The sequence below is a fragment of the Syzygium oleosum genome, unplaced genomic scaffold, assembly GCF_021117445.2.
Source record: "Syzygium oleosum isolate NSW1041296 unplaced genomic scaffold, Sole_v2.1 Sole_v2.03, whole genome shotgun sequence".
In the NCBI taxonomy this organism is placed as follows: Eukaryota; Viridiplantae; Streptophyta; class Magnoliopsida; order Myrtales; family Myrtaceae; genus Syzygium; species Syzygium oleosum.
The window spans coordinates 7,946,538-7,969,241 of record NW_026607487.1 but is presented as its reverse complement, the minus strand read 5'-3'; the positions used below and the strand labels follow the sequence as shown (position 1 = coordinate 7,969,241).

General features: G+C 44.2%; 5 protein-coding genes, 1 long non-coding RNA gene and 1 pseudogene across 7 annotated transcripts; 1 reads left to right on the top strand and 6 right to left on the bottom strand.

The window, feature by feature from the left end:
- Window positions 1–72: 72 nt before the first annotated feature.
- Window positions 73–3,334, bottom strand: LOC115679225 (H/ACA ribonucleoprotein complex non-core subunit NAF1-like). Its single transcript, XM_030602824.2, has 3 exons — window positions 2,242–3,334; window positions 1,648–1,725; window positions 73–1,450 (listed from the first exon to the last, which is right to left on the bottom strand). The coding sequence occupies exons 1-3, from the start codon at window positions 3,184–3,186 to the stop codon at window positions 275–277; spliced, it is 2,199 nt and encodes a 732-aa protein (XP_030458684.1). The 5' UTR covers window positions 3,187–3,334; the 3' UTR covers window positions 73–274.
- A 403-nt stretch (window positions 3,335–3,737) lies between these two features.
- LOC115679271 (60S ribosomal protein L10a-like) lies at window positions 3,738–6,368 on the bottom strand (annotated as a pseudogene).
- A 657-nt stretch (window positions 6,369–7,025) lies between these two features.
- LOC115679227 (ferredoxin, root R-B1-like) lies at window positions 7,026–7,857 on the bottom strand. Its single transcript, XM_030602830.2, has one exon. It carries the CDS (start codon window positions 7,855–7,857, stop codon window positions 7,405–7,407), a length of 453 nt encoding a protein of 150 aa, XP_030458690.1. The 3' UTR covers window positions 7,026–7,404.
- A 3,011-nt stretch (window positions 7,858–10,868) lies between these two features.
- On the bottom strand, window positions 10,869–13,558 carry LOC115679213 (60S ribosomal protein L10a). Its single transcript, XM_030602809.2, has 6 exons — window positions 13,458–13,558; window positions 13,169–13,215; window positions 12,250–12,469; window positions 11,773–11,938; window positions 11,242–11,447; window positions 10,869–11,102 (listed from the first exon to the last, which is right to left on the bottom strand). The coding sequence occupies exons 2-6, from the start codon at window positions 13,171–13,173 to the stop codon at window positions 11,049–11,051; spliced, it is 651 nt and encodes a 216-aa protein (XP_030458669.1). The 5' UTR covers window positions 13,174–13,215; window positions 13,458–13,558; the 3' UTR covers window positions 10,869–11,048.
- On the top strand, window positions 11,404–11,897 carry LOC130137750 (uncharacterized). Its single transcript, XR_008816131.1, has 2 exons — window positions 11,404–11,532; window positions 11,664–11,897. It is a non-coding gene; the product is annotated as an uncharacterized LOC130137750 (long non-coding RNA).
- Window positions 13,559–15,680: 2,122 nt separating the features above from the next.
- Window positions 15,681–16,560, bottom strand: LOC115679032 (protein BIC2-like). Its single transcript, XM_030602560.2, has one exon. It carries the CDS (start codon window positions 16,427–16,429, stop codon window positions 15,944–15,946), a length of 486 nt encoding a protein of 161 aa, XP_030458420.1. The 5' UTR covers window positions 16,430–16,560; the 3' UTR covers window positions 15,681–15,943.
- A 1,417-nt stretch (window positions 16,561–17,977) lies between these two features.
- Window positions 17,978–22,528, bottom strand: LOC115679230 (transmembrane 9 superfamily member 5). Of its 2 annotated transcripts, XM_030602833.2 has the most exons (7): window positions 22,246–22,528; window positions 21,689–21,729; window positions 20,784–21,372; window positions 20,561–20,692; window positions 19,717–19,873; window positions 19,131–19,615; window positions 17,978–18,535 (listed from the first exon to the last, which is right to left on the bottom strand). In XM_030602833.2, exons 1-7 carry the CDS (start codon window positions 22,407–22,409, stop codon window positions 18,319–18,321), a joined length of 1,785 nt encoding a protein of 594 aa, XP_030458693.1. In that variant the 5' UTR covers window positions 22,410–22,528; the 3' UTR covers window positions 17,978–18,318. The 2 variants fall into 2 exon arrangements, with proteins under 2 accessions (XP_030458693.1, XP_030458694.1); XM_030602834.2 differs by lacking the exon at window positions 21,689–21,729 and having other exon boundaries at window positions 22,246–22,441.
- Window positions 22,529–22,704: the final 176 nt, after the last annotated feature.

Sequence of the window (22,704 nt, the reverse complement as noted above, 5' to 3'; positions counted from 1 at the left end):
CTCGGATCAATACAGCAGAGAGCAAACACGAACATTGTGAATAGGAACTCTAAATACAAAGAAAACATGTGATGCCCACAAAACAAAATTCACTGGAGACAAAGTCGGCTTACATATCGGGGGGATTTTCTCATATTGAACCAGATAATTATGAATTACCGCTTCCCCTGCAGCATCAAAGTACACATTCTTTCTTGCTAGAAGGCTCAAGGCATGATTGCTGCAGTTTGCAATCAAACTACTGCACAAACACTACGAACAGCAACTACAACTGTCAGTGAGGTTGCCGCTGGCTTCTACCACCTGAAAATCGACCGCCTCTTCCACGATATGGTTTCTTCCCATGGCCGAAGGATGGACCACGCTGCTTGAATGGCCCCGGAGCATCAGTTGGAGAGGCAGTTGCAGCAGGTGGCTGTGTATAGCCGCTCTGATCAACTCGGGATCCATTGAACTGAAAACCTTGTCCTCCGGCATTGAAAATTGGATGACTACTTTGGCCAAATGCACCAACCCCAACTGTCATTTGGTTGCATTCATTTTGACCCATGGGATTGGGCCAAGGTGCCAAACCAGGCCCTAATGTATTTGACTGCCCCATCGGCAGGACCATGTTGGGAAGTAACCCCTGGCTCAGATCAAACTGCTGCTGAAATGGCATTTGGTTGGGAAGAGGCATTTGAAATGGAAATTGACTACCACGTGGAGGCCATGGCATTCCATTTGGAATTCCATTAGAAAAAATAGCACCCATTGGTTGTTGCAAAGGCAAGCCGTTCGCCCAAGCTCCGTGTAGTGGTAGAATAGAGCCAGTGCTCAGCTGCATGAGCGGAAATGGTGAATTTGTGCCGATTCCGCCCATATTACCTGGTTGAATGGCAGAGGATGTTGCGAAATTGCCATAGTCCAGTGATGGTGCTGTAGGTGAGATATGATGCTGAGTTTGATTTAATACGGGCTGACCCTCTCTCGCTGGCATTTGCTGTGGCGGAGGTTTACCATTTTTCCAGTTTGATTCCCTACTTCTGACCTTCTTTTTGTTGTTTTTCCTGCTTTCAGCTCTCTGGTCATCCATGTTGGTGCCCCTCTTTGCCATTCTCTGCATTCTCCTGTACTCAGCCTCTTTCTCATCATCTGAAAACTCTGCCTCCTCCGACACCTCTTCGTCATTCTCACCTGAGGCATCATATCCTTTCTTGTACAGATATTTCTCATTAAGCACGTAACTGGCAAATTCTGGAATAGAAGAGATCAAAGTGCCTTGGTGGATGCCCACAGGGACTTCAGCTTCTGAATTATATCTTACGATATAGTAAGGGTTTTTGACAGGTCCAAAAATTTCATCCACCAGCCCCAGTGGGGTTCTGGTCTCAGTGATCCAAAGGATAGAGCCCTCATTAAGAGGACTGTGCTTCTCCACCCCTTCAACAATAACTTGGGCTCCTAACATCTGTGAATTATTCCAGTACCATTACTAAACAATCTTGCCCAAAAAAAAAAAAAAAAAACAAAACAAATTTGGCAAAATGATCCCGAATGTGGATTACTTCTAGCTATACCAAAATTATAGACTTCTAAGAGTAGTTGATTATGCATATCATGAGATGGCTTCAAAGAGTAAATAAAGTATATGGAATTGGCCTATACCGATAGAACAACTCCAACTGGCGACATCTGATGATGCGGCTGCAGTGTTGCATTTACAGGAGGAACTGGAGGGAGAGCCTACAATTCCAAAAGGTAGAAAACGTCAAAATAACCATTATAGCAATATAATTTGCAATATCACAACTGACAAATCGCAAACTTGTGGAATAACGTTGTACAGACACCTGAAAATAAGCTGGTTAGGTGAAAAAAGGTTTGTCTGACGAACTTGTGAAGGTAAATGAAGAATCTAAGAAACAGCCATAGTCACATCATATCCAGTAATGATTTGAATTCACACTGATCAGTCCCTACCACTTGATCTAAACAACCAAAGTTATTGACACCAGATTGTGTAGACAGTGACAGCAAAATCACAAACTCAATAAATATCCACATATGAGAACAATAACACAGAACAAATTCAGTACCTCTCCATCAATTGGAATGTCAATATGGTCTCTAATAACCATTGCACTAGATTACTGGACAAAGTCTAGCGTTCATCATGATTCCAACAAAGTTGCAAAGACAAGAGGGAAAGAGCCAGCATCAAGAACCAAACCCGTATTAGCTATAAGACTCAAAATTTACCTTGACCTCATTTTTTGACCTGATGGGTCCGCCCTTAGCACCAGTGCCAGCAACACCATCCTCTTCATCTTCAACATCACTCCAACTAACCATATCAACCACAACCTGACCATCTTCATCACTGTCTTTATCATCGTTGTCGTCATTCTTCTCCTCACCAGATTCCTCTCCTCCATCAACTTCCCGTATTTCACCTTCTTCCATTTCACCCACTTCTTCCACATGTCCTTTCACCCCCATCCTCTCCCTCTCTTCATCCCTGCGATTGCCATCATCGTCATCATCGTCCTCCTCATCACTACTACTGGAGGACGACGACGAAGTCGAACTAGAGCCGTCGGACTCTGAACTGCTTCCTCTCTCACGATCACCACCAATCATCTGTTCCCCCCGCACTGCATTTACTCTGTCACCACTCTCGAAACCACTACCAGGCACCAAACTCCTATCACCCCCACCATCATCGCTTCCCACTTCAGTTTTCACACAGATACCATCAGCAACGACCGGAACACCGGAACCACAACCCAAACTGACCCTCCCCATGTTGTCCTCAATAGAACCCCCCAAAGTCCCCACCTTTTCCCACTCCTCCTTCTCAACCTTCACCACAGAACCCAAAACTGCAGTCACCGCCTCGCAAGCTCCCGGCTTTAGCTCAGACCCAGGTTCCAACACCTCCCCCGCACCTTCCCGACCGCAGTACCCTTCCTCAACCTTCACGCCGTCGAAGCTCCCGGGCAGCACGGTCGCCGGGTCCATCGGGACGTCCTCGAACCAGTTCTGAATGGACTCGAAGTCGAGGAACGAGTCGGTGAAGGACAGGTCGCCGATCTTCTGGTCGAGGAGGGCGAGCGGGTTCCCGGTGCCTTTCGGGTTGGAAGCCTGATCGGAGCCGTCGTCTTCCTGCTCTTCAACGACGGTCCTGGAGACGAAACCGACCATTTCCGGCGGAGGGAAGGAAAGGGTTTTGCAGGAGGGCGGAGCCGGAGCAGAAGATCATGGCGAAGAAGAAGAAGAAGAAGAATGGCGCTAAGTATTTGTAGTTTGGGGGCAAAGATGGGCCTTCGTTTTTCCTCCTCCTGCGAGCAGGTTGACGCTAAAACCCTAGCCAGAGAAAAGGGTTTTTAAGCCGACAGCTCATTTTCTACTTTTATTTTTGTTTTATTTATTTTTGTTTTTGTTTTTCTCCATAATCCCATCAACAAGAAACTAATTAATTCATATGAAATATTTTCAATAATTGAGACATAAACAAAATGTTGCACTTGACCTTCCATGCTCTCGACTTTGCATTGCACGAGACTGTTTAAGATTGATTTTTCTTATGCATGAGACTATATATTTGATCGATTCGTGATCGACATTGATCGATTTTTATAGCCTTTTTATATTATTAAAGAGATAATGTTTCGAATTCTTTTCATATCGTGTATACATCTATGCCTATTCGGTAAAATAGAAACACGGGGTCGGCAGTTCTGCCTCTAATCTTTTTCAATTTTCACTCTCCCGCTAAACATTAGTGTAATTGTATGACTTACTATATTTAATGACACTCTAATTTTGTAGCCGTTAGTCAGTCCTCTTACATTTGCTTCTCATCAAGAAACGGGCCGTTGCTCTGATCCGCCGAACCGCTCGCCATCTTCCCGGCGCAAAGTAGAGCAGGCTCCGGCCTCGCGAGCGCAGGGCGAGACGACCCCCGGCGTTTCGAGCGGACCCGAGAGTGTACCTATTCATCCGGGGGTGTCGAACTCTGTTTTCTTTCGCCATTGGGTCTGACGAGCTTGACATTGTACACAGCCATAGATGCTCTAAAAGCCAGGGGACCATGGCGCAGCCGATCCGCTTTGGTGGCGCGACTCCGACCGTACAGGGGGGGAGAAAAGAGACGCTGCCGCCGGCATCTTCAGCCGCTGTATGCAGAGCGATACAACAGGTTAAGCAAGAGTGCTGTCACAGTCCAATCAGAAAAGCAACAGAGAAGGAAAAGATGCGGCGCATTGCTGATTTTTTTACGATAGTATGCTGAAGTGATCATTACACAACCATATGGAAATAGGACATCTGATCGCTTCTACAACTAAACTGTGTCTCGCATGTCTGGGAGAAAGTTCGAGCTAAGCAATTACCAAGTGATCCAAGAAGAGAGCACCAGTGTCAGCCCTGTACAAATTCATCATGAGGGAATGTAGCCGAAAAGCTTCCAACATCCCATGCTAAACAAGGCAAATCTATCCACGAAGCACCGTGAGAAGACGCGAGCTCGGCGGCTCCCTGGTCCTCTCTTGACGCTGCACGCGAATGACTAGTGCCCAGGCATTCGGTGTCGAAGTATCTGCAGCAAATCGTTAGATGCAGTGGCGAAGCACGAGCTCAGATTACACGGGTTGGTGTCAAGATTCCTTCCTTTTTTTTTCTGAAATTGCACTACCTCATCTCAAGTGGGTTTAAAACGAAATTTCATAGCTAATAGCATATATCTGCCAAAACTGCGTTGAAAATCGCTGAACGGCATCATCATCGATTAGATGGAATAACCAAGTACAATTTTGGAACTCTGTAATCTCAAAGAACAGATTTTCTCAACGTGGAATGGCAACTTCTACAGGTAGAAGAGCAGAACGTCCACCCTACCATGAACAGATTTGCTTGGAAATCCATCAGCATATATTTAGTGTTAAATTTTCCCACCTGAAAAGCCGAATGTCAATCACGACCATAACCTGACGAACTGCAAAAGATGGAGGCACTGTCTCCGAGGGGCGGAGTCTACAGACGCAAGAACCCGTGAAGTGAATGAATTGAATTTAAACAGAAACGAACTTTCCTGCCTTGTTTAGACCAGGATCTGCTTAATTACAGCTTCTGAAGCCAAAAGGGCATGGTACTTCCTTGCCAGTTTCTTGGTCAGCTTCTTGTTCTTGTTGAGCTTCTTCCACGCTTCCACATCCATGTAATCCAGGCCTATCTTCTCTGCCTGAAATGAATATCTCCATATCACATCAAAAGGCCTACGATCTCTTGATGTCACAGTGGAAACCAATGCAATCGAAAAAAGGTCAAGGAGAGTTGTGCATTTGTCGATCGATTGAGGCACGATAACCGCATAAAGCATCGGATTTAAACCTCATAAACAAGCAGAGCAGCTGAGAAAAAAGAAAGGAGAGTGCAACAAGCATTCAACCACATTGGGCTCACCCTTTAAGCTTATTATAACAGCATTATATGCCTAATAATCAAGGACATTAAGAGACCAAGAGAAGCAATGAGGATACCTTTTCTACATGCTGTGCATCGCCGAGCATGCAGACCTTCATCTTCAGACGAGGAATGTGCCGGCAACTTAACGGAACCACCGGAACGCTCATCTTTCTGGGGATCATGACTCTTCGACCCAATCTGGAGTTCAACAGTCTCGGCGAACTTCCCATTTCTTCTTGTCGGAATCACTAAAGATTCCCCGAGATAGCTTCTCTAGGAGCCTTGCCCTGAAGCTCATGGCAGGAGAAAGAAATGTGCTCTTACAAGCTATAACAAGAAAATCACACATTTTTCAGAGGGTAAATACTTCAAAACATGGTTGCACTTTCGACTAATTCAGCATATATTTGGCTTAGCCACCGGAAATCGGATTTTTAATAATGGCAATAAAAACAAAATGTTTTCTCTTAGTGAAGTTGACTTAGGATCTGTTTAGTATCGTTTCTGTTTCTTTGTTTTTCTGTTCTTTTGTTCCCCGGAACAGAAAAAGAATAGAAATCCGTTTAGTAAAAAAAATCTATTTTTTTGTTTCTGGAAGAAAAAAGTGTTCCAGAAATAGATTTGGAACAGAAACAAGAAGCAAAAAAAATCTGCTTATTGTTTCTGGAACAAGAAAAAAGAAACGATTTTTTTTCTAGAATTCTCCAAAAACAAGAAACAATCCATCGGCCGCAACCCGCCCACTGCCGCCTCTCGCCGACCTTCGCCGCCACCTACTGCCCTCCTTCCGCCGCCGCCGCCCGCCGGCCAACGCTCGCCGGCCGCCTCCAGCCCGCTGGCCGCCTCTTGTCATCGACCACTGTTCTCCGCGGCTCGACGCTTGTTGCCACCGTCCTCCACCGCTGGCCGCCGTGCTCCATCGCCCGACGCCCATGCTCTATATGGGGCAAAGCAAAAATCAGAAAGTAAGGAGAGTTAGTCTTAGAGTGTCCACGCTCTCGACTTTGCATTGCAAAAGGCTCTCGACTTTGCATCGCATAAGGCCGCTTAACATTTATCTTGGCGATGATTTTTATCTTCTTAATAATGAACATTTGTATCGCTTGAAATAATTGATCAATGAAAAATATTTTCATTATCGACAACAATCTATGTCTAAACATTTTCATGAACGATGAAAAGAAAATTTCGTCCATCATTTTTGTAAGAAATATAAGCGATCAATTTTTAAAAGATATCTTCCGATTTATCAATTATTTTGTAGCTATTAGTCTCCCTATATAATTTTCTACATCTCTTTTTACCCATAAAAAGGGAGGAAAAATGTTCCTTATATTTGGAACTTACTTAGAAGCCAAGAACCAATTATCAAACCACATTTAAGCTTTTACTTTCGCTTTCGATTGGAGGAGGTGAAAGTAGATATAAACACCTGAATTCAAAAAGATTTGTGTTCGTTAGGATTCAAGCTTGATCTAATAGGCAAGAGGACACTTAAATGAGAATCTGATGAACTGTTCTCTTCCAAGCTGCATTTGAATGATCTTTCCTGGTATGACTTTAACTACTGCGATCCATTCACTCCACAATGACGCTTGTTTGAACTGAATAAGTGCAAACACTGATTGTCAAATTTCTCTTTTTCGTGGCCGAAAAGAGATTACAACACCCTTTGTTTTCCTCTTCCTAGATTTTTCTCTGGCAACATCATTGAAAGAAGGTATCTGGGGAGAAAATTATGAGACAGGAGGAGAGCCAGTGCAAGGTCTTCCATTATCTTCAGGGAAGGTTATTGCAAAAAGCACGCGACATAATCACCAACAGAACAACAAAATAAGAACATGGATACCGAGAAACTTCAATGAAGAGTTCCTGAGAGCCATTATGATCATCCCCCACCGCCAAAAGCTACAAACAAGATAAGCAAGCCCTAATCCAATCCGAATGCGAGAACATTCAGTACAGTTCACCTTCCTTGTGGGTGTGAATCACACAATCAGAAGTCGGGTACGATACACAGGTTAGTAGATAACCCTCTTTCATTTGGTTCTCATCAAGGAACGAACCGTCGCTCTGATCCACTTCACCACTCACCATCTTCCCGGCGCAAGTAGAGCAAGCTCCAGCCCTGCATGAATAGGGCAGCTCAAGCCCCGCGTTTTCAGCGGAGTCGAGAATGTACGTATCATCAGGGGCATCAAACTCATTTTCCTCGCCGTTTGGTCCGATGAGCTTAATCTTGTACACAGCCATAGATGTTCTGAAATCAGCAGACGACTTCAAGCCGAATGACTTTGAGACTCTGTTCACAGATCCAAGAGAAAATGGGTTCCTGAAGATGGCACTATTGATTTGCTTTGGTGGAGCAACTCTGACAACGCAGGGGGAGGAAAAAGACACCGTCGACATCTTTAGCAGCTGTATACAGAGTAATACAACACAGGTCAAGCAGGAGTGCCTTCATAGTCCAATCAGAAAAGCAACAGAAAAGGAAAAGACATTACGCATCACATGATGTTTTACAATAATATGCTAAAGTGATCATAAGTAACCAAGTGGATATAGGACATTCGATCGCTTCTATAACTAGCTCTATCTTGTATATCTGGGAGTATGTTCAAGCATATTACGGTCCCTTGCTCATATATAAGTAAAAAGAGAAGGCCAAATCATTTCATGGAAGAACTTACCAATTAACAGATTTTCTAAACAATCAAACTTATTGACCTCTTTCCAAAAGAATAAAAAGAGAGGAAAAACCGAATTTTTGTAAGCAAACAGAATTTCGCAAGGTTACCATCCATCAAGGATCCAATAAGAGAGAGTAAGTGTAAGCCTTGTGCAAATTTATGAGGAAATGGAGCCGAAAAAGCTTCCCAATCCCATGCTGAACAAGGCAAATCAATCTATGGAGCAATATGAGAAGACACGAGCTCAGAAGGCACCCCGGTCCTCACTTGACGCTCCACACAAACAACTAGTGCCTCCATTCAATGTTGAAGTATCAACACCAAATCGCTAGATGCAGCGGCAAAGCACAAACTCAGATTACAGGGGTTAGCGTGAGATTTTTCAATTAAAAAAACAGATTTGCACACTACCTCAGCTCAAGCGGTCGAGACATAAAAGTTAAATACAAAGATCACTGATAATATCATATATCTGCCAAAGCATTGCAGTATCATCATCAATTCGAATAACCACCGTAATCTCAAAGACCAGATTTTTTTTACAAACGCGAAATGGACAACTTACTGCAGAGTAGGAAAGCAAAATGCCCACCCCCTGTTGTCTCCTTTTTTCACATCTATATCTAGCCTAACTCAAAAAGAGTGACAGGTCCCGCGTCAAACGCGAGGAGGGATCTCTCAAAACGCTGTCGGGCCGTCAAGCCAACGCAAAGGAAACGCCCCTCCCACCACCGTCGCCATCGACGCGGGGGGGCGGGGTGGGGGTTACCCCAGCGACCTAAACGACAACGACCCACAAGCTCTAAAGCGTCGGGGAAGATCAGGAACCAAAGACCCACGAAACCAGGCGGTGGAGAACTCCAGCAAAAGCAGGCGAGGACACCGCTACAGATTGAAACAGCACAGGCGGCACCGAGACACAGATCAAAGACCCCAGACGCAGCAGCCAAAGTGCCGGAGAGATCAAAGCTACAGATGCAACATGCACGGCCCCACGACCGAGACAGAGACAGAAAGAGAGAGAGAGAGAGAGAGAGAGAGAGTACCGAGAGGGAGAGAGGAAGAGCGCCGGAGACAGAGAGAGGGAGAGAGAGAGAGACGAGGGAGGCTTGGTAGGGTTTTCTGGGGAGGAGAGAGCTGAATAATAACAGCACTAGGAAAGAAAGTTACACGAGAAAGTTAGCCCCCTCTTTTATATTGCGGCGTCCGCGGGACTGAACCCCGAACTCTTAAAACTTGTCGAGCTCGGTCGATTACGGGGAGATTTATATTACTTTATACATGTGTTCGTATGCATACATACATTGAACTCTCTAACACGGCATCAGAGCCGGTGGGGGGTTCTGTTCGGCCTATTTCCCACTCGTTCGCCGAGTCGGTATCGATTTCCACGTTGTGTTTCGATGTCGAAATCGTCCGACCCACTCGTGCTCCACGTGAAAGGGACCAAAAGGGGTGGCGATGTCACGCTGATTTCCTTTGTTTGGCTTGTTCTCTATCTGTTGGTGCCACGTTTTCGATTCGGTCTGGGAGCTCGAAACGAAACTGGCTTTTGGCATCTGGCGAGAGCCTGAGGTCGGGAAGATGCCCCCCCGCCCCCTCTCTCCCTGTGTCGAAAGAGCCAACCTAACCTTACCTACCTATCCATTCTCAGTTCAGCGAGTCGTTCTCGTTCATTTTTGATTCGGCATGGGATTACATCTATATGTATATACCCTACATCAAGCTTTAGCTAAGACAGTAGTTTCATCTGGGACCTGTTAAATAATTTTATGCGGGCGAAGGTCCGATGAACACGTGTCGTGTGTACATTGGAGAGATTCGAGGGGAGTCCATCGAAAAGGAAGAAAATAGAACGAGTCTTTTCCATTTTCTTGTGAATCGGGGGAGAGCGATTTATTAAAATCAAATTGCGCGGCAGCCCTGACTTTTGGGCAAACCCAAGTGACGTGACTGGTCTTTTCAGTAGACGTTGGACCATTGTTGTTTCGATGTGCGCAAGGAATCACAGGAAGGGTATCACTTACCTGACCATCAATGGACCCAACTTAAGACGACATCTATACAATATCAGTAGAACTGTTGGAGGAGCACCAGCTAACTTATCTATCTGTAGATCCTCCTGTTTAGCCCCAGTTGATGATGGGGCGACCGACTCAACTAACGGTCATTCCTGCTTTGCAACAGATGGAAAGATCAATACATAAACTCAACCCAGAAAGAGTACTTTCGGCCATCTTTCCACACACCCATTGCGATAATCCCTCCTAATTTTGGCATTGAAGGTAAAAGGGACCGTCACAAACAGAGCCGTTCGTCATTGAAGTAGTGCACCGAATGGTAAATGCACTGTAAAGAGCCAGATTCAATCTAGAAGAGATAGGCGCATCGATGGAGCTGGTGGGGGCTCCTCTCGATGGCTTTTCTATTTCATGAGAAGCTCGAATTCAACTTCCATTTCCTGTTCGGAGGACATCTTATCAACTCTTGAATTCATTTCATGTTTACCAAGTTCAGATTAACACTACCGACGTACAAATACTCTGCATCGTTGGCCTGTGATCGGTCCTGTACAAGGATGAACGTCCCATGCGTCAGACCATCCATTTCATTACCTCGTTACACATTTATCTCGTTTTTAGCTCTCTTCGAGAGAGGGATGACAGAATAAGCATTCAATCTCTTACGAGCATTCCAACATAGATTTATCATTTATGGAACGCACGAAGCAAAAATAAAAATAAATTCAATATCTTCAAAAGACAAATTTCACGGTAAGATAGACAAGTTGTATTGAATAGCATAATCTTTGAGGAAAAAACCAACCAAAAGAGACAACCATCCAAATCAGCCACCAGAATCCGACTAATTCTCTGCCTACAAAACTCTTCAAATGATTGAGAAAATGGCTTAGAAGACGCGATATGGCTTTCCCATTGTGCTTTTCAAGTGCAGACACTTGACCTGGTTCCAGAAAAAAAGCATGATTTATATCAGTACTGGAAAAAGAGAGGATAAAAAAGGAAAAACGTTATAAAGGAGGTTTGTGAGACATTTGATGTGGAGATGAATCCAAAGAGCTGCGAAAAGTAAAGGAACTCACATTTTGCCAGTTTTTCTTCAGCAAGGAAACAAGGAAATTCACGCCCAGCTGAACATTTTGGAAAACCTGTTTTTCTTCCATGCTGACGTTGCCGATGGCAACACCCATGCAAAGGACTTTCTTTAGTTGGAACTTCACCATGGCCTTTGTCTCATTGACTTTAGATTCCAGAGATTCCTGATGAGTAACCAGTGTAGGGAACTTCCCTGTGATTGTAAAGCAGAGAATGGTGGGTCAGGAGTGAATCATGAACGGGCAACCCTTCCAAATGCATAATGAAAGGTCATTCATGTACTAGCAAATAAAGCCGGTCCTGCTTATCCCCCAACACCCCCCTCCCCAAAAAAACAAAAACAAATAAATAAAAGAATAGCAGGCCCAGAAGGCATCCTATGTGCACCGACATACAGTGTCAACCGCAGCCATATCCCAATGAACTGCAAAAGATGAAGGCACCGTATTCGAGGGGAGAGTCTCCATATAAAGGACCCATGAAGTAAATGAATCAAATTTAGACACAAAGGAACTTGCCTGCCTTGTTTAGACCAGGGCCTAGAAGACGGGGGATCTGCTTAATTACAGCTTCTGAAGCCAAAAAGGCATGGTACTTCTTTGCCAGTTTCTTGACCAGTTTTTTGTTCTTGTTAAGCTTCTTCAACGCTTCCACATCCATATAATCCAGGCCTATCTTCTCTGCCTGAAATGAATATCTCCAGATGACATCAAAAGGCCTAAAATCTCTCAATGCCATGTGAAAACCAATGCCATCGAGAAAAGGTAAAGGAGTTGCGAATTCAATGATCAACCAAGGCACAATATCCACATAAAGCATCGGATTTAACCTCATAAACAAGCAGAGCAGCTGAGATAAAGAAAGAACAGCGGAACAAGCATTAAACCACATTGGGCTCACACTTTAAGCTTATAATTGTTATACAACAAAACGTCCAAAGGATTATGTGCCTACTAATAAAGTAACTAAGAGCCCAAGAGAAGCAATGAAGATACCTCTTCTACATGCTGCGCATCACCGAGCATGCAGACCTTCATCTTCGGACGAGGAATGTGCGGCAACTTAACAGAGCCACTGAAACGCTTATCTTTCTGGGGATCATAATTCTTCAACCCAATCTGGAGTTCAATGGTCTCGGTGAACTTCCGTTTCTTCTCATTGGTATCACTATAGATCCCCGAGATAGCTTCTCTAAGAGCCTCGCTCTGAAGCTTACTGCAGGAGACAGAATGTGCTCTTAGAAGCTATAACCAGAAAATCACATATTCTTTACAGGGATAATACTGCAAGATGGGGCAGCCCTTTCAACTAATTCAGCATATATATTGGCTGGCCCCAGGAAATCAAATTTTTTTGAATGCCGGCTTAGCCGTTACCCTACAACATAACCAATGACTTTATACCAAGGAAACTATTCTCTCATGGCCATTAGCAGTGAACTCCTACAGGAGAGAAGCTCCAATAAGTCATTGCTCATGAGGGCACACATCAAGTAAAATGCAAGGAGCTCTAGTGCAACCTTCCATCTGGGTGGCTTCTCCACATTACCAAAAACGAATCGCTGACATTCTTGTAGATCAGAAACATAGGCGCTCGATCAAAACCATCGCCTACGCCTAACTTCCAACTCAAACAATGTCGAAGGCTAATTCATGCATCAGCGAAGGCATGTAAATCTCAAAATGCAGGTCCGCCATCATACTCAACGAAATAACTCAATGACACCAGCCACTTAGAACAATCACTGGTCATCCACCATATGGTCCGGATTACTCGACCATTTTGCAAACACAACACGGGCAAACGACACTCACCCACGAGCCCACGCAAATCAACATGCTCAATCACGAAAATCAGCAACCACGCGGGACGATAAGCAAACATCACAGCTTCAGAGCGTATATCCACACGTACCTCATATTCAGGAAACTCCACGGACCGAATACGAACAGCTTGCTCTCCTGGGAACACACAAACCAAAAGGGTCAGCAAGAAATGCCCAGAAACGATCACAACCAAAAGAATTGCATAGGAGCGACGCATGAGCTGCATCGCCCAATCTCACTCGATTTCCGTAATTCTTGCACACTACAGATGAACAGATACGATGCTACAGATCCGAAGCATGGATGCAAGCGACGCAGGTTCTGATGAAACTAGCGAGTAGAGACGATGGAGATGCGGAGAAGAAGAGAGAGCGTACCCGAAGAGAAGATGATGGTGCCGGTCAGCTTTCTTCGACGGCTGATGGAGTGGACATAAATACGCGGGGGCGCCATGAACCCTAGCCAGAAAACAACCTGCTTTGCTGGGCCCAATTCTCCGGGCCTAATGTTAAGAGAAGCCCAACCTGATTTCTGGGTCCAATTCTCTGGGCCTGAAGTTAAAGGAAGCCCTAACCCATGTTGAGAGATTTCTTATGGCACACTAGGCTTGTCAAATGGGTAGGTCGGGTCGGAGATGGTCTGGCCCATGTTGGCCATTTTTGTGCAATACAATTTCGGCGACTTATGTTTGACCCCACCTGAACCCAACAATGTTCCGACCTAACATGGGCTCGGATTTTCAAAAACTTTTCTCCTAAAATTGTTGCCTCTGAAGAATGAGCGAGTCCATGGACCAACACTCGCTGAGGCGGTGGGGGAGCTCGGGTGCTTGAGTGGGCGTGAGCTAGGGCCTATCATGGAACATAAGCAACATGGAGACATAGGTGAGCGCCGTGCTGATGTGAGTGTGAAAGCGGTAGTAAGGTAAAGGGTAGTGGATATCGCCCAAGTGACAAGCAATGCCCTCACTCTCGTAAACCGGTTCGCTTCCGGGCGTCGACCGGCCGAGTACAACTGTTAGCTTTCCAATTGTACCTCTTTCTCTCTCAAGAAATTATTTATTGGTCTGTTACCGTCATATCAGCTGTTAATGTGGCATATATTTTTTCTTTCATATCCGCTTAAAAATAGACACGTGTCTTGAATTAAATTTTAAAAAATCAATGTGGAATTTCTTGTCTGATTTCGTCTTCTTCGTTTGTACATGGCTACCCGCTTGACCTCGGACGATTCGCCATGGCCGGGCCGCTTGCCTTCTCTCCAAATCTGGTCGTCCATGGCCATCGGCATTGCTCATCCCGAGACATTGTTGCTTGTCCAGATTTGGCCACCCTCGACCTTGCTCCACCATAGTCGGTGACGTTGCTAGGTCTCCAAATCTGGCCATCCATGGCCGTCGGCGTCACTAGTCCCGGAGACGTTGCTAAGGAGTTGAAAAAATTATTTCCTTTCCTTAATTCACGGTTAAACTGGCAATTTCTACTGATTTTTCCCGTTGAATCTGCAACTTTCAACGCTCCCTCTCAAGTCTACCTCTAACAACGGTCATGGGTGCCGTGGCTAGGGCCAACAGCGGATCTGTTATTTGTCAGCCATGCAAGAGCAATGACGGAGGTAAAACTGAAGATGCAAATCCAAATATGAAGGAGCATGACTCAAATATAGATTCGGATGAGCGATGACGGAGAGGAGGGTAGGCTTGATGCGAGGACCCGTGAAGGCTCAAGGTTGACCGCGAGCGACGCCGAAAGAGGTGGCTCGGCTTGGACGTGAAGGGCACCACGCCGGCAACTCCACGGTGAGGGCGACGGTGAGGGCCATTGCATCGAAGGACAAAAACTCCCATGGTTGAACTATCTATTTTTATTATTAAATCACTGACTATTTTTTCCTCTCTCTCTCTAAGACACTCGCACCAAAATGTGATGGAGGAAACTTTTTAGCTTTCCTTCTCACGAGTAAATCGGAAAGACGGACGCATTAGGCTGTTAATTAAATGAAGTGGAGAAATGGCAAAACCAATCCACAGCAACAAAAAATGGTATTGGTAGAACGCGAAAAATCTATGAAACGTGACCTAATCGGATATGAAAATAAGCAATTATCTCCATTTACTCGGGTTTAAAAGTAAAATCAAATGTTTTGGTTAGTAATAAAAACTTAAATGAACTTTCATCAAAAACCCACAAAAAGTTAATGATAAATTACCTCCCTCCGAACCAAATTTCGGGGGAGATGAGGATGCATATCTATGTTGGCTAAGTACATATGAAGATCATGTTATTATGGATGTCTTTTGAAGTCTCTCTTTTTTTTCCTGGAGTTATTTTTCTATTATAACGATTTATAAGACATTTTCTTTTAAACCCTCTTTTCCCGAAAGAAAACGATTAGAAAAAAAATTAAGACAAGAGAAACGAATTCTGCCCTGCAATTTCGTTTCTTGATGTCGCGGATCGTATGATTGCACAAGGACATGAAAAGAAACAACCTGCTCGAATGATGCCCTAATCCCGACTTAGCTTTGCGAGGAGCTCACGTTATTGAAAATGCTTCGTTGAGGAGTTTGTCGAACTAGCGTATCTTTCTTGCACATCATGGACAAAGATGGATGGAAAGATTACGTTCCGAATCTTACAAATTTTTTCATTTCCAAACGATAAGAAAATCCCAGAAATTGCCATCATCTCATGTCCTTAAGTTCTCCAAGAAATTATTATATCGCCAGCAATCACAGCGTTTGTTACAATAGAAAGAAAATAAGAAACAAATCTGTAGTTCACTAGAGTTTAACGCCGGCATGATTCGATCGAGATCCATGCGATCGAAGAAGCTATGGACAACAAGGTCTCTCTCGTCATCATCAACACCTGCCCTCTATTCTCAGCCTCTGATGAGAAGTCGTCGCTCGCTGCCGCGGCCCCTCGGCCATCAGCGCCTCGCGGGCCGAGGCGATCCCCTTCGGCGCCAGCAGCGCGTCGAACGCCGAGTAGTCCATCCAGTCTTTCAGGAAGCTCTCCTGGCCCCATGAGTCGGGAATCAGGACCCGACCCGCGACCTCGTCCCGGTGCCTCTTCAGCCTCTCTCGCCCGCTACAGGTATTGTCCTCTCGAGGCTGTCCCAAGCCGGCTTTGGCCTCGCCTATATCAGCATAATGCTTGAACGACGACAACCTTGGAGACGGAGGAGGAGACTCCTCGCGCGACTTGCCGACAGACGCCATGGTTTCGCTCGCCGGGCGTGCACACATAGGGATGTGGCGACGGGGGCTGTTCTCGCCGCCGATCTGCGTCGTCGCCGTCTCCTTCGAATCTTCTCTAGCAGTGAACAAGAACTCGACGTTCTTCATCTTTCTTTGCGGCCACAGCAATCGTGTAGAGCTGGAGTGAGGGATAACATCGATATAAATAGTTGGATCTGCTAGATATTGTCAAGGGGGCGGGGGCATGTTGAGGGGGAATGGGTGGGGAGATGATGTACACGTCGCGGGTTTCTGTTTTCTATGGTACATGAAGTTCCTACGTTGGCTTGTGTTTTTCCTCTTGGACTGGGGTTTTGTGTGTGTGGCTTTGTGCCCATGTAGTGAGATTTTCGAGCGCGTCTTTCTTATTTTTTTCTTTGGCTTTTTTCTTTATTGGAAATTGCTGTGACTTTATAAGGTGGCCATGCAACTTGGGGTGGGGAAAAACGGTGGGTAAAATTGAGGGTGAATCAGATGGGTCCAATGGAGTTTTGGTGCGTAGTTAATGGGAGGTGGAATGAGTGAGCACACAGAAATTGATTTTCTTCCTGGGGGCGTTTGCATAGACGGGGACGTCGTGTAGATATTGCCTTCCATCCATCGAGCATCAAACACAGCCACCAATTTGCCAAATTCCGATGGCCATCATCCTCGTTGAAGTTTAGATGGACCTACTGGCTGAGCAGCACGCGGGAGAGAGTGGTTAGAGCCAAGAAGCGGTCGGGTAGTCGAATCCTTGATTCCGAGGTGGCCGACTTGTGCTCGGATTAGGTTGATTGGGTCCCATGTGGGTCGGTTCTCAACCTGGAATCGAAAAACCAACCATGCGAATCCTGATTTTCAAAAAATTGGAAAGCGAACCAAACTGATCGGTTCCGGTTCGGTAACTGGTCCAATTTTTGTTTTGTCCCGAAAAAATCAAATATTTATAATAAAATATACATGTTGCACCATTTTGTGACAAAAGCATATGTAAATAAAAAGATTATATTGTTTTTTGTTCGAGTTGAAAACCATGGTTCGATTCTTCATATGCATATTTATGTTTTTTTTTTTCCTTCTAAAAGACCGGTTCCAAACGGGCCGGTTCCCGATGCTCACCTAGCTCGAATCACAGCGTTTCTCATTCAATGTGAACGGGCAATTCAGGTGATGCAAATAAGCGGGCGATTTGTGCCTAACAATGACAAATAGTCAAATTAAAGTTTCCAATATCCTATGCTATAAAAGAAGGAAAGAATCAGGACAATCTAAATTGAGTTTGATAGATTCAATGTATGCCGATGACATTCAAAAGGAGTAGTTGCTTTCTAGCAGCCTCCTCTTCAATTGGTCTTTCTTTAGTTGATAATGATATGGTCATATACTCGCGTTTCACATGAGTCTGTTGGCATCAAAGGTTCAGTCACAGACAAACCATCAAAGGCATTTTTGTGTCTGCGTTTTAGCCAAAATTTGCAATTAGGTAAATAGATAAATCAGAAAAGAACATCAACGAAGAGACAAGAACGAGTCTGGCCAGTGCGGTGAAGAAGTTGGTGTGTCCATTTTTCTGTGTCTCGGGTGACTTATTAGACCATTTTTTACCATCAGTTTAGTCGTCTTCTAGCATTTTCCTGTGCTACTAGGAAGAATCAGGTGAAAAACACCACTCGATTACCAACAAAGAAAGCATGATATTAACCAATTTTTTGCCAGAAACAGCTGAGTAAATCACTCCAAGAACATACACAGTTCCGCCTACAATGCATCTATGCTCTTCATCATCTTGATTTTCTTATGCTAAGAGCTAGTTCACTGTTTTACCTGACATTCATCTGTGGCAACACTCAGATCAGCGGCGTCAACTACCTGTTCAGTCAATCATCTATGAAGGAAGAAAGGACGGAAGAAATGGCTTCCCTCTGTAGCTTCCGGTGTTCTGGCTTCGTGATCTCAGTAGTTTCCAAGGAGTGACAAGCACGGGCAACTCATCTCGAACACATTGAAGCAATGATTCATTCACTCTTCACAGCTTCATAATTACGGCAGACAAACATTAGCGAAGCAATGAAACCGACGGTACCGAGTATGAGAAAAAATGCATAACACATTAAAGCACTATAGCCCAAGAAAATCGATAGCTGCAAGAAGCCACTCATGTTTGACCTTGCGTAGAAGTACAAGCAATAGGCAAACATAAATATGGCCGCTGAGCCCCCGCGAAACACGCACCTGCATTGCAGAAGCAGAAGTTATGAACATAATCATGCATCCAGATGAAGAAGCATGAACACTTTACAGTTTTTTTATTTGGGCGAATAACAGTTTACAGATCACTAAGTAGATTTTGCAACTATTATATTTACTCCTTTTTCTGGCTCCAAAAAGTCAACCATCAAAATTACTTAATCCAAACACTAATCGAGCAGCCCGGCACGATAGTCCTTTATTATACCCTTCTAGCAAGCAGTGGAATGAAACAGAATTAAAAAAACAAAGTTTTAGTCGAGCAACTCCAGATTTTCTTTTTCTTTTGGGAGGGACAGAGCCTCATTAACAGCAAGCCAGCAACTGAGATAATGCACTGTGAGCTAAATACACGTGCAACATTGTAACTTTCAACACTTAATGTTCACTACTTCGATATGCACCTGATAAGTCTTATCCACAACCAACTGACTAAATTCATCTAAGATCATGTGATCATACTGAACAGGAAGAATAATCTCAATCTAAAAAGGTTTCGTTTTGCACTAGAATATTCTTTCCCTAAAAAACACCAAATTACTGGTATTTTCATCTTCGGCACTTGGGCAAAAGAGCATACCTCCACCACCAATCATGGTCTTCGGATGAAAGCTGGATGTGTGTCAGAACAACACTAAGAACAGCTGTCACTATGATGAGGATGACAAATGTCACAAACAAAGTGCCTGGAAGAACACTGATCTTGAAACCCCAAAGGGTCGTATACAGCTCGTATAACTCCAGAACAACAGAACTAAATGACAAGAGACCTCCGAGAATCATTTGACATGGCAAATTCTTGTACCAAGCTAGTGGTGGAATCTCTCTCAAATTTTTCCTTGTGATGGAAGGTGTGCAAATTTCTGTCCTGAAGAAGCGTCGAATTACCCCGCCCAAGTAAAGCAGCAGAACAGTAATTGGCACAAAAATGAAGGTGATTATGAAAATGGTGCCAACTGGAAGTGCGGCTGTGGCTCCATAAGCCATGGAAATTGTATTAAGGACAAAAGCTATCACAAGTACTGGGCCCAGGTAAACTATGCCAGTAAGGGGAACAGTCCACCCCTGAAAGTTCGAATTCATTTGTATCAGATAACTGAGAAAAGAAAAAAATAACCAGCATCACATAATATGTTTGACCTATACAAAATCAGTAGATTCAGTACCGATCCAGTTTCGGCAAATTGACTTTGAAAAGAAGTCGCAGTAAATCCACCAACCACAGATGTGAAAATATAACTCAGAACCAAAGCAGTGCATAGGGATCCACGGCTGTATGGATAGAGGACACCGAGGAATGCTAGGAGAGATAAAAAGCAAACCCTGAGCAAAAGTGTATACATGTTAGGTAAATGCTTCGGAGGACAATCTGTCTGGGTCAGAAAGATGTATACAAACCAAAAGTTCTAGGATAAGCACAGAATCGGTCCTCAACGCTTTGACCATTGGTTAATTCAGACCTTTACCTTTTATTTTGGTCAGTCAAGGCTTTAAATGTTTGAAAAAAATGTCTAATCAAGTACTACGCACACCATCGGTGGTTTCCCGATACCGAAAATCATATGTGTCTCTTATGTGGCCTTTTTTGAATGCCAAGCGGCCGAGGTCCTGAGGATCACGTGGGACTTCCAGTGTTGATGGCAAACTTAGGACTTAATTGACCAAAATAACATGTTAAGGACTCAATTGACCAACGACCAAAACTTTAAGGACTAACTCTGCACTTATCCCGAGAAGTTCCCTACAACCACTGCAGTGTGAATTAGAGTCTTAGGAAATTAATCTCCGGATCCCAAAGTTTGCAAATTTACAAAAGCGAGTCGCCTATCACTGAATATTGTTTCTCTTGTAGTAAATCTAACTGACCTTTAATAGTTATATTCTGAAAACTCAAAGATGCATAAGAAACATTATGCTCACAGCCAACTGAGACAGTATACGACAAAAGATGCCGAAAGTTGGTGGCAATCGAAAAATGCAATTGGTCACATGAAGCTTGAAGGAGCTTACATAGTCAATAACTGCATCCCCGAGCCCAAGACTGCACAAAACAGGGGAAAATGTGATGGAGGTCTGAATAATTCCCCACAAATATATTTCCTGGCAAAATCATTTTCTTCCTCGTCATCTCCAGCAGAGTATCTGTGGCACGTCAATACAGATGCATGTCAGAAGGAACAAACTGTCACTATCGACAGCAGTGTTAGAAGAAATACCGGTAAAAGAGCATTACTGTCTTAGGTCATTTCTTATGCGCCTCATGAAAAGAAGTGTCAACAAACCCATCAAAAGAATCAAGATAACGCTAGAGTTGATGAGTGAGAACCAATGTATCTGCTGGTGGATTGGCAGTAATGAAGCCCTCGAATATTTGCTCATTCTTTCCTCAAAACCAATTGAGGTTGCGTTCCAGAAAGCTGAATAAGTAAACTTTACATTAACCTCAACATCATCGGTTATATCGATAACATGATTTGGGTCACTGAAAGCATGTATTTCTATTATTTGGTCGCCATTGTAAAAGGCATCAAATTGCACATGTTTGAACAAATAATATCTGGGTCCCTTTTCGCCCGGACTCCAGCTACTATTTTCCACTTTCCCAATGAACCCCCACATTGGAAGATCATCATAGTACATCTGGAAGTAAAAATCTTCATTTACAGCATTCCTTAATCTTGCAACATCACTAACTTTGAGTTTTTTCTCGCAGAGAATCTCACGATCCTTAACCTCCCGAAATTTCAAATTGTACAAGGAATTGGTTAACCGATCGCCATTCAAAACTTCCCCAAGAGAACCACTCTTCCAGATCAGCGGGTCTGCAAAGGATATAGCTAAAGATCAATAACACGAAGCATAAGCGCCTCTATTTTCAGATTTACTGATAATGAATAAGTAGCATTGATGCATGGTCCAAAATCACGAGTGACGTTCCATAAGGCAAAGGTCACGACAGAACACCAGGAAATAATGTCTCAGTAAATTGCTCACAATAATAAAAAAATGCACAACTGCAGCTTCTAATCAGATTAACAAAAGAACAATATATTTACAGTTTGTCTCATGTTGGTGCGGACTTAACTTGTTTAATGGTTGACCTCGCAATGAAAAACATGTGTAAATTAAGAAGCTAACCTGGGCAGCAAAATGCCAAGTCATAGTATTCGTAGGTCTCACTGCAACACAAGAACACATTGGCTCAAAAGCGATGGGAAACAAAAATAAGGAGAAAAAAACATACCAACATTTTGCAAATTCCATAAACTCGGGTGTTGCAAGGAAACAACCAAAGCAGAAACGGTAACGAAATTAGGCAAATCTTGACAGGACACCCGCACCGACGAGAATACCACACAATTTTACTAAGGAAACCCCAGGTAGAACCCGACATGACACAACATGAGTATGACTCATTTGAAATTCGCTAAACTTGTATTGATATTGACATTCCAGTAGCGAAGACGAGAAGGGTCAGCTCTAAAACTAAATCCACCTCGCTCAACCGGATCACCCCAACTTCAAAGAGCGACAGCAAGCTAAAATCACCAGGCGCATCGCTACCCAACTGGTGGAAAACCCAGAAACAAAGGAGCTCCGCAACCAATTCAAGAACCACGGAACGGCAATTCGACACGCAGAGCATCGAGGGAGGGGGAAGGCGAGCTCGCTCGCTCGCTCGCGGGGGAAGATACCTGGGGTTGTGGAGCGGGCCCACTCTGTTGGCGAACAGAGGGACGGGATCTCCCACATTGTAGCGGTGATCCTCCGGCGACGCCGCCGCCGCGAATCGATTCCCCGGCGAGATGATCGCGAGCAGCGCGAGGAGGAGATTCAGGCGGCGGGTCTCGAACGCCATGGATGGAGAGAGAGCGACCGAGAGAGTCAAACCCAAAATGGATGCAACGGGAGCGAAAAGTCAACGCGCAGTTTCTGAGAGCTCCGAGTCAAGCTCAGCTGCTTCAAGTACTTGGCCCGACCCGACTTGATGACGGGATGGAGTAAAGAAGAAGATCCGAACAGATGATAAGCCGAGAGCATTTAATAAGAATTTAATTAAGTTGCAAAAACTAGGAAATAATTCTTTTTCGTGACGATAGAATTTGGTGGTTGCACAATTTACCACCGACAAAGAAAGCAAAAATATTTCTCAC